This window comes from Dictyostelium purpureum (assembly GCF_000190715.1).
Source record: "Dictyostelium purpureum unplaced genomic scaffold DICPUscaffold_607, whole genome shotgun sequence".
NCBI classification, from domain to species: Eukaryota; Evosea; class Eumycetozoa; order Dictyosteliales; family Dictyosteliaceae; genus Dictyostelium; species Dictyostelium purpureum.
Window position 1 is genome coordinate 1 of NW_003519941.1, and position 11933 is coordinate 11933.

At 25.4% G+C, this 11933-nt stretch overlaps 2 protein-coding genes across 2 annotated transcripts; one reads left to right on the top strand and one right to left on the bottom strand.

Annotated features, from left to right (window-relative positions):
• Nucleotides 1–646: 646 nt before the first annotated feature.
• On the top strand, nucleotides 647–7994 carry DICPUDRAFT_159723 (uncharacterized protein; the record flags this gene model as incomplete). The annotated part of the gene is made up of 4 exons (XM_003294639.1): nucleotides 647–2288; nucleotides 2364–5040; nucleotides 5114–5301; nucleotides 7744–7994. 4 exons carry the CDS (start codon nucleotides 647–649, stop codon nucleotides 7992–7994), a joined length of 4758 nt encoding a protein of 1585 aa, XP_003294687.1.
• A 2511-nt stretch (nucleotides 7995–10505) lies between these two features.
• Nucleotides 10506–11738, bottom strand: DICPUDRAFT_85142 (uncharacterized protein; the record flags this gene model as incomplete). The annotated part of the gene is made up of 3 exons (XM_003294640.1): nucleotides 10506–10564; nucleotides 11046–11331; nucleotides 11433–11738. 3 exons carry the CDS (start codon nucleotides 11736–11738, stop codon nucleotides 10506–10508), a joined length of 651 nt encoding a protein of 216 aa, XP_003294688.1.
• Nucleotides 11739–11933: the final 195 nt, after the last annotated feature.

Sequence of the window (11933 nt, forward strand, 5' to 3'; positions counted from 1 at the left end):
TAATTAATTTATTTTTTTTAATTTTTTTATCTTTTTTATTTTTATTTTTATTTTTATTTTTATTTTTGTTTTTATTTTTATTTTTATTTTTATTTTTTTATTTTATTTATTTTTTTTATTTTTTTTTTTTTAAATATTATTTAAAAAAATATTTGAATTATTTTTTGGTTTTTTAAATCAAAGGAAATATAATGATTATTATAAAAAAATGAGTTTCATCCTTATGTTTAAAAGTTTTTTTTTAAATATTTTTTTTTTTTTTTTTTTGGGTAAAATTTTCCCGATTATAATTATTTAAAATAACCAAATACAATTGAAAAATGATAATTGAATTAAAAATATATGATAAATTAAATGAATTTTAAATTGTTTTGTTTTTTTATAAAAATTTTACCTTTTTATTTATTTTTTAAAAAAAAAAAAAAAAATTTATTTTTAAAAATTTCAAATTTTTTTTAAATTTTTCTTTTAATTTTAAAAAATTTTATTTTTCGCTGTTCCACATTTCATATATTTATTGCTTATAACAATATTAATGTAAATACAAATAAATAGAAAGGGAAGCAGAAATAGAAATAAGTTGTTTATATAAACATATAATTATATAGATCTCAATAATATATATCAAAAATAAATATTATAAATGATGGCATCAAAACATGCTATTGATTGGTCAAATGATGATGTATCAAATTGGCTATCTTCAATTGGTTTTCAAGATTTGGTTCAAGAGTTTTTAGAGACTAATATTAATGGTCCAAAACTACTTACTCTAACCGAAAAGGATCTATCAAAATATAATTTTAAAGGTCTTAAAAGAACTTTTAATGGATTTTTAAATGACTTAAAGAACGAATCAAGTCAATCTTTATTAAAAAATAATCGAAAACCCAACAATACTAATAATAACAATAACAATAATAATAACAATAATAATAATAATAATAATAATAATAATAATAATAATAATAATAATAATAATAATAATAATAATAATAATAATAATAATAATAATAATAATAATAATAATAATAAAAATAATAATAATAATAATAAAAATAAAAATAATAATAAAAATAATAACAAAGGGAATAAACAAAAGAATTTAATACCAAGTAATGATTTTTATAATGATGATTTCTATAGTTTTGGTAGTTCAGCAACAGCAAGTTTAAAAAATAAAAAAAATGATTTTATCTTTGGGTCAGTTAGTCCACAAAATACAGAATCCGAAAATAAAGTAAATGAAAAATTTGGTGCATTTGTATTTGACTCAAGTAAATACCAAAATAAAAATAATAATTATAATAATAATAATAATAATAATAATAATAATAATAATAATAATTATAATTATAATAATAATAATAATAATAATAATAATAGTAATAATAATAATAATGGTCCAAGAAAAGGTAGAAGAGGAAGTGAATTTTCATTTGACGAAGTATTACACAATTATTCAAATGATATTAAAGAAACTAATAAAGAATTTATTGAACAGATAAAATATTTAAGAGACATCAAAGAATCATTAACAAAGAAAACAATTTTAGAAAAGGTTCAACAAATTCAGTACAGTTTACCAAATATATTATCAAAAACAAACATCCCCGATGAAATTATTCAAATAATATTAGAAGTATTCTCAAACAAATACCTTTTACAAAATCTACAATTTTCAATTCTATGTAGTTTCTTTGATGAAATGATGAAGTCTGCATTCTTTCAACATCCATCCAATTTACTCAAATATTTAGAAATTAACCAAGCCGACGAAGAATTATTCATCTCATTAAGAAGAATTTTTAATAAGACCATCGAGCTATTTGATATTGACTGTGTTACATTTATCAAAGATTTAATGGAGAAATTAAAACAATATTACAACAGTAATTTTAGTTTGGTCCCAGAAGAGTATCAAAGAGATAAAAAAAATTCAAAACAAATCAAAGACAATTTCGAAAAAGACAAAGAAAAGAACAACGCTAAAAGAGATGAAAACTTTAATAAGTTATTTGAATTTTTCAAGCAAAAAGAAGAAGAATATGAAAAGCCAAAAGACTTTAGAAAGCTCCCCATCTTGCCAGAACCAGGCGAATTAAAGAGAAAAGAAAATAAGAATTTAAAGAAAACTAAAGTTGGTGCATATGAAAGTGAATATGACTACTTAGAAACTCATTTCCGTTTAATTAGAGAAGATCTTATTAACCCATTGCGTACATCTGTTGATTCTTTCCGTAGAGGCGAAACTAATTCAAATCTTTATACAAATGTTAGATTTAAAAGTAAGTTATAATATATCACTATCAAATAAAATTTTAAATATTAATTTGTTTGTTTATTTTTTTTTTTAAAAAAAGGTATTTCAACTTCAACAGTTTCATTAGGGTATGAGGTAACATTTGACTATCATCATTTTATTGATTGGGAAACTTATCCAAAATTAATTATGGGTTCATTGGTAGCATTAAGTTGTGATAATTTCCTTAATATCCATTATATGATTGTATCAAATAGAGAAGAAGTAGGAAATTTAAAGAGAATATCATTAATGCCATATGTAGACACAAATCAAATTTCAAAAGCAGCCAATACCAAACAAAAAGGAACATTTCAATATTTTAAACCAGAATTTTTTGAAAATATTTATGTTATGATAGAATCACCATCATTCTTTATTGCATATCAACATATTTTATTATCTCTTCAACAAATTGAAGACGATTTATTGCCATTTAAAGATACTTTAGTTAAATGCACCAACCGTGATACGAGAGAGCCACCCAGATATATCAAAGAGAACCCAAATTTCGATTTTTCTAAAGTTTTTAGAGATAAAGTTGTTATTGACGGTAAATCCGATGGTTCAGTGTGTAACGTCTTAAAAGGCTTCCCAGATGAATTGGATGAATTGGATGAATCTCAAATGATTGCTATTAAACAAACTCTTACATCATCACTATCGTTAATTTTAGGTCCACCAGGTACTGGTAAATCATTTGTTTCTAGAAATCTTTTCCATTTAATTTATAACAATTTAAAAGAACAGTTAGGAGGGTTGGATATGCCACCAATTTTAGTACTCAGTCACACAAATCATGCTTTAGATCAATTTACCAATCATCTTCTTCAAATCACCGATAAAGCTGTTAGAATTGGTACCCGTTCAAAAGATGAAACCATTAAAAAAATTCAAATGAACCAAAAATTAAAAGGAACTTCTAATCTATCATCTGGTTTCAGAAAGCGTTTAGAGATAATAGCACGAATCAAACAATCATTCCAAAAGCTAGACCAGCCATTCGAATATTCAGATTTTCAATATATCGATTTTGAGGTAGATTTCCAAAAGATATTCCCAAATGAACAAGAGTTTATCAAATATTTAGCACCTATTAGAAGAGAAATTGATACAAAGATTTTAATGGAATTTAAACAAGAGAATGATTTCTTAAATGTTCCAGAGTACCAAAAGAATATTCAATTAAAAAAGGTCAGCAGCGAACCAGATGAATTAAGAGTCGATAAATCAATCGTTAAACAAAAGATAAAAGAAAGAAGAATTGATGGTTTCTATAGTCTTATTGATACAGATGTCGATGGTGACGGTGAGGAAAATAATGCAAACGATAGAGATGCTCATAGTCGAGGAAAAAGAACACTCGGCAAAGTTGGCAACTACATCAAACTTTTACAATTTAATTTTGGTGGCAAAATTACAAAAAACAAAGACCAAATACTCTCTTATAATTCAGAGAAGCGTATTCAGCTCTATAGATATTGGGTAAAATTAAAAGTAGAAAAGATTTTCAATGACCTTGAAGAGTGCTTCAAACACTTCCAAATCCAAACCAACGTTATCGAGGAGGACCAATTTAAAGCTCGTAAAAACCTTTTGGAAAAAGATACGGAGCTTATCGCTGCTACCATTACTGGTGCATCAAGATTCAAAAAGCTCTTTGAAACTCTTAATATTAAAGTAGTAATAATTGAAGAATGTGCTTTGTCAATGGAAGGTTTCATCACTGCTGTCATTCCAAACTCAGTCGAACATTTAATCCTTGTTGGTGATCATAATCAATTAAAACCATCATGCACCGATCATTCACTTTTAACAAAGTTTGAATTGGATCGTTCAATTTTCGAACGTATTTACGCTAATGGTGGTAGATGCTCAGCACTTCGTACCCAAAGAAGAATGTCACCCTCCATTTCTCGTTTCATTTTACCAGTCTATCCAAATTTACAGAACCATCATTCGGTTATCGAAAGAGACAATGCCCTTGAAGAAGAACAACTAAATTTAGTTAAAGGTTGTCTCTACAATGTTTATTTCTTTGATCATATTCAAAATGAAACTAAAGCAGCCGAACCAAATTTAAACAGTAAGTCAAATTACCACGAAGCAGACTTGATTGTTCATTTTGCATTTTATCTTTTAAATCAAAACTATAGACCGGAACAAATTACAATTCTCACACCATATGCAGGTCAACTTTTACTCATAAATGAAATCATTCAAAAATTCAAGTATAAAAATATAGACAAAGAACTTTGGAACTCTTTATCAATCATTGAAGTTTGCACAGTAGATCAATATCAAGGTGAAGAGAATGATATAATTATTGTATCATTGGTAAGAAATAATAAAGAAAACATTGGTGGTTTCCTTGGTATTACAAATAGAATTAATGTCATGATTTCTAGAGCCCGTTTGGGTTTATATTTATTTGGTAATCAATATCTCTTACAACATATGAGAGCTCATGAACCAATTTGGAAGAACATGTTCCCAATTTTAGAAGAAGAAAATGAAATTGGTGTTTCATTACCATTGGTTTGTCCAAATCACCCAAAAACCATTACCTTTATAAAAAATCCAAAAGATTTTTTACTTTTCTCTCCTGATGGTGGGTGTGTAAGACCATGCAATGTCAAGCTAAAGTGTAAACATTTATGTAGAAGAAAATGCCACTCTTCTGCAACACCCCATATTTGTATGGAACCATGTGCCAATTTATTAAAATGTGGACATATGTAATTATATTTAATTTTAAAATCTATAATTATTATTTTTGAAATATTAATTTTTTTTATTCAATTTATTTAGGTGTCAAATGTTTTGTTCACAGCGTTGTGGAGAATGTAAAGTAAAAACCTTAAAGACACTCCCTAAATGTCGTCACAAGATTCAAGTAAAATGCTCTGAATTTGTAAATGAAAAGACCAAATGTTCCCAAAAGTGCCAGAATTATTCAAATTCTAAAAGACCTTGTAAGAATTTGTGCGGTGAACCATGTAGTTTTAAATAACAATAAAGATCCAAAACTTTTATAATTATTATTTTTAGTTTTCAATAACTTTTATTTTCTTTTAAATGTTTTTTTTATTCTTTTAATATTTTTGTTTTTTTAAAAATTGACTTGCATGAGTTTTACCACACAGATTGGTTTCATACAAGTAAAGCTCCGAACCAAACTAGAGGATTACAGTTTATTGGAGAATAAAATCGAATAAAGGTAAAAATAAATAAAAAAAATTCGATTGGAAAAAATTATTTTTTTAAAAAAAATTTAATTGTTTATTATTTATTTATGCACATTATTTTTTTTTTTTTTTATACTATTAGCCACTCTTTGTAAAGAGTGTTTCCAGCTCAACCACGGGGAGGTTAGTATATTTGAGCCGACAGCTAACTATTATACCGCCACGCACAGTATAATAATTAGCCCTTGGTTTGGTAATCTCAGAATACAGATCAATATACCAAACCAGCCTTGATACTTCACACTTGAATCTTCATACTTGATAGCCTTGAATTTTCTTGAAAGATTTGTAAATCTCAGAAGACAGATACCAAACTAGCCTTGATACTTCATTTTCTTGAATCTTCATACTTGCTACCTTGAATCTTCATACTTGATACCTTGAATCTTCATACTTGCTACCTTGAATCTTCATACTTGTTACCTTGAATCTTCATACTTGCTGCCTTGAATCTTCTTTATTAAGAACACATAATTGAGTAGTTTTGATAAGGAGATTTTTAATTAAAAAAAAAGATTAATATTTATAAAATTACAGTATTTGATAATAAATTTTAAAGCTCGCTTACTGTTATTTTGTTTTATTATTATATGAATAAATAAATAAATAGTTCCAAATAATAATTATAATTAATATCTATACCATTCACCTGTCAGTTTTTTAAAGAGGTCCACATTCAATAATATATGATTTGATATATGCCCTGGCATATATCAATTATATTAAGGAAATATGGTTTAAAAAACGGAGGATTACCACGATGCCAAACACAATGTGAATGTCACACCCCTGCTCCCTTACGGGCCATTGATTAGGTATACTTGGACATAAATAAATAATTAATTTATTATTTTGTTTACTATTTATTTACTATTTCATTTATTTATTATTATATTTATTATTATGTTTATTATGATTAATTTTTTTTTATTTTATACAAAAAATTTATTATTATATTTATTATTTTATGATTAATTTTATTAAAAATATTTCTTGAGTAAAAATAAAAATATGTAAATTTAAAAATGTGTTGTAAAATTATGGGGCATCTTTTTATAAGATTTTTTATAACGCACACATTACTGCCATATTTATTTTTAAAAATCAAATAATTTTATAAAATTTTTTTTAAATTTTCCCAATTTTTTTATTTATTTTTATTTTTATTTTTTTCAACACACAACAAACACACACAAATAATTTTAATAATGTAAAATATATTACATCAAACCAAAAATAATAATTTTAACATTAGCGAAATATATTTAAAACCTTTATAGAACAAGTTAGAAAATCAATACATTATTTTAAAACAATAACAACAATAACAACTAACCCACACACATAGAAATTAGCATCGTTGAAGAAATATAAAAAATAGACGCAGATCCACAAACATAAATTAAAACCATTCAATACCCCCAACAGGATCTGCTGTCGTAGATATTATGAATGAAAGGTTTTTAATCAATAATATAAATATTTAGCATATGTTTATCAAATGCACAGCGAACCTATTAAAAGAGATTTTATACTATTTACAAGTAATAATAATAAATACCAATCCAATCATGAACTATTGCTCAATAATAATAATAATAATCTCAAATTAATATCAATAACTATCATAAAAAGTCACAAAGTCGCAGAAACTCAAATTCTCATATAGTATGCTTCATCCTTCTACTGGCATCTCCCACCATTTTTTCAACTTTATAAATGCAAACTTATAATCAGAATTGCCAAGTATTAGAACTGTTCAAGTGTATAGAGGTTATTTATTGATTGTAGAAATGTAAATTAAAACCTATGCAGATTGCAAATTATTCTCATATCTTTAATTAAATCAAAATATGCAAGATAAAAAATAAATCAAGCTAACAACCACAATTTAATAATGTAGATGGTGTCTAAATGTCTAAAAGTGAATATTAGAATATGACCTACCCGAAATCTTTTCAGTATTAGGTTCTGAAGCATCATCAAAACAGGATTTTAGCAATCAATCAAATAATTCAAAAAAACAATCAAGTTAAAAATCAATATAGTGCCAAACCAAAGGTAGTCCTCAATAAGAAATAATAGTCACACCCAAGCATCACCAAATTGGACTTATTATCATATAATTAATAAAACGCCTCCCATTTTTCAGGACCATCGATGCAGGTGCTGCTGCAGGTTGTGCTGCTACAGGTGGTTCTACTGCGGGTGGTGAAAGTGGCACAAGTGGTACAGGTGGCACATCAACAAGTGGATCAACTAGCATATCAACAGGTATAATAGCAGATAACTCTTCAGACTGGAAAGACTCTTCAGACGCATCAGAGGACTCTTCAAAAGGTTCATCAGATAGCAGATCATCATCAGCCAGTACATCATCAGCTATCGGTTCATCAAATAGCATTTCATCAGATAGTAGTTCATCATCAGCTAACAGTTCATAACTATTAAAAAAAGAAGAGAGAACTTTTAGAACAATTAGAATTAGCCCAAGAAGATCTTCAATCTGAAAATCACAATACTAAATCAGAGATTACAATTCTTCAAGATAAATTCAGTAAAGAGGGGATAGATCCATCAGCATTGGTTTCTAAGCAAACTAATGAATTTAGCAATGGAAAAAGATTTAGAAACCAAACAGTTAATAGAAAGTCAAAGAAATAGCAGTATTTTTGTTGTAGATCCAAGAAATCTCGATGACGAGCTTCTAACTAGAAATGATGATGTTACAAGCTGGGCAACTTAGAAAGTTAGAGTCAGAAATCTCTCAACACAAAAGGTTCATTTTGAAACAGTTAGAAATGAAAATACTCAATTAAAACTGAAAATTGAAATATTGAAGAGGAGATAGACAAAGAATGGAAGAGTTAAATCTTTAAAGAGAAAAAACAAATCTTCTACCTTTAAAATTTTGTACCCTCAAAGAATCACTCTTAAGTAATCTCAAAAATAGATGTAAAAAGGTTATTGATTTAGAATTTGTTTAAGACCAATATCAATATCGTAATGACTGTTTGAAGCGTGCCAATAAACCAGGGTGGAATGATCAAGAGACAATTTATTTCAAACAAAATTTGACGAAATGACAACAATATATATCAATTTAAGTTCAATTCAAGTATTATCAACTCAGATTTCATTTTTAAGTTAGTAATTTTAGATTAAACATTTATAAAAAATAAAGAGAAAACATTTATTAAATATTTTATTTTGTGATTGGTTTTTTGTTGGTGGTATCTCTTTCATTTTGGAGATTATGTAGGTTTTCTTTTAAGAGAGAGATAAAGATAGTTTTCTTTTTCTTATGACAAAACAATCACCTGGAAGATTTTATAATAAAAATTTTTTAGCATCTGTAGGTTTCGATCCTACGACCTCAAGGTTATGGGCCTTGCATTCTACCCCTGAATTAAGATGCTTTTATAATTTTATTGTGTAATGCATCAGTAGTCTTTATCTTTAAGGTTATTATATTTAGCTAAGTAATTATTATGTCATCATTAGCCACGTCAATATTATGTCATACTAGCCACGTCAGCATTAACCACCTCATTATTTAAGCAAAAAGTATTTAAACTCAAAAGAATATAATTTTATAGTCAGTTGTTTTACAGTTATTTTTAGAGTTGTTTTTAGAGTTAAGTTTAGAGATGTTATAGAGATAATTTTATAGATAGTTTTATAGATATATATAAGTAATAAAGATAAATAATAAATAAAGTATATTTTAGTGTTATTCGCATTCTCATAATTGTTTTAAGTGTTTTTAAGTAATTTAGTGTTTTAGTGTCTATTATTTAGTTAGTGTTAATATATTTTGTTGCGTCTCCATAAGAGTTTATTTTAGAGTTTATTATATTTTCGTTAAGTATTTTAGTTGTGTAACTTAGTCATAATCATATACCTTTTCATTACAATTGTGATCGGTCCTCGGATCTTTAAGGTGATTATAATTAATAAATCCATAAATAATATTACCTCACAGACAGCCCAATAAATTTAATTTATATTTTCAGATTAAGTTAGTTTGTTTTTATTAAAATATTAAAGTTTATAACTAAAAATTATAAAGGTAAATTTTAGTGATGTTTTAGGGTATTTTAAAAACGAAACACATTTTTTTTTTTTTTTATTTAAAAAAATGAAAATATATGACAAAAAATGTAAAATGTACAAAAAATGATAAAATATAAAGAAATAAAAAGTGTGTGGTTCGAGGTGTATTATCAAAATGAATGTGTTTATTATATTTGAACTATTCTTATAAAAAAAGTTTATTTATATTAAAATCAATTCACCTCGAACCTCTTTTTTTATTTTTATGTAATTTTTAATTTTTTTGCATACAAATGTATAAATGTGACCTATAAATTCAATAATTATCATTTCCATCTTAATAAAGATAAAGGAGTCTACCATTTATTCTGGGCACTGTATATCTTTGAAAAGTGGGTGGAGAAGACCAAAGACCAACAAACATGTGGGAATACTTCTTTAATTAATTTAGGGTACAATCTTTAGTTCAAAATTCAGGATCTATAATTCCTTTCTAAAAACTTTGGAGATCAATAGCAATATGTAGAGGCTGGTTTGGTATATGGAGCACTAACTCTGAAATCATTCGATTATTACAATAGTTGCTTGGCCAGAAAAATGTATTATATCCATCAAATAGTTAATAGAAAACTTCATTAGTGTTGATTTGATTGGTGCAGCTCTGATACACTCATTGAATCTAAATTGATTTTAAAGAGTTAAGATCTATTAAAGATTATAAACTTTTGAGCTGAAGTATTTACTGACTTATAACATAATTATTTAATAATTTATTTTTTTAAATTATTTATTTTTTTAAATTATTTATTTTTTTAATTTCTTATTAAATTTTTTATTAAATTATTTCTTTATTTTTTTATTTAATTATTTTATTTTTTTTAAAAAATCTTTATTTCTATTCATTTGGCAGCAATGTACCTTATTTTCTCAGATTGAAAAACTTTAATTCTTCTTTTAACTAATTATTAATAAATATAATTACATTAATATTAGTTTTAAAATAAATTAAAAAGAATAAATATTTACCTTTTAAATTGAGCAAAAATATAAAAAATGCCATGGTGGCTTAGTTGTTAAAACTGTTTAACAAAAGATAATTGAATCTATATTGTTAAAATAAAAGTATTAATATAATGATGAATATTTGAAAAAAAAATAATAATTTTACCTTATTAGAAAAGTGATTGATCAATTGAGTAGAGACAACTTAAAGTATGTTGATATTTGTGTAAAATACCAATATGTTAATTTTTAAATATTACAAAATTGAACTATATTATCAATTAATGTAAATTGACAAATATTATTGAATATTTCATTTGAATTATATTACTCCATTACTTCAAAACTGAAATCTTTTTTGTAACTTGCTTCGTGTTATTTGATCTTAAATTCTTAACATGTATGGAAAATCTTCATTTATTTTTTGGTGATATTACCTTTTTTTCTTGCTACTTCTAAATACCATATAATTTTGTTACAATATAAGCCATTACGGGTTGGCAATGGTGCTTTGGAAATTAATTCTGATACCTGGATTGCTAATGGTTCGATATTTTTCCATTCATTTCTATATCGAAGCTTTGAGTCATTTGATGCTTTATTAACCATCTCTAGGTATGAGACAAATGAAGATCTGCTAATTTCTGGCTTGTTATTTTCTCTTTTTGATTTATGAAAGCCTTCAAAAACTATTGCAAGTTGCTCTGCTTTGAGACTTCTAGACTTTGATTAAAAAAATTCTTGAATGATGGAGAAAGTTGATCTAAATCTTCAAGAATTGCGATGATATGAACCATATGGTATAAACGACAATCATCACTTACTAAATCGAAGAGTAAAGAAATACTTTTTTCAGTTTCTTCAACATAATCGAAATAGATTGATTCCTCGATTATTCTATCTTTATTTGAATCTATAAAATCAAGTAAAAAATCATTTGAAAAAAATTCGGGAATTGATTCATTTTTGATTTGAGAAAATTTACCCAAGATAATAATGGAATCTTTAACTTCTTCCCAACAGTATTTTTCTGGAAAGGCAATTGGGTCTACAATTAATTTGAGGCTATTAGAGATGAATTTACGGTTTTCTGCGGTAGCATCTGAACTTCCCCATTCTTTGATAATCATTTTAGTTAATAAAGAGCTGGCTTTATCCTTAACACTATTTAAATATTTTTTTTAATTATCTTTCTTTTTTTTTATTTCTTTTTTTTTTATTTCTTTTTTTTTTATTTCTTTTTTTTTTTTTTGATTATTTAAAAAATTTAAACAAAAAAATATATAAAAAAAAAATATATACGAAAATATAAACTAAAAATATAT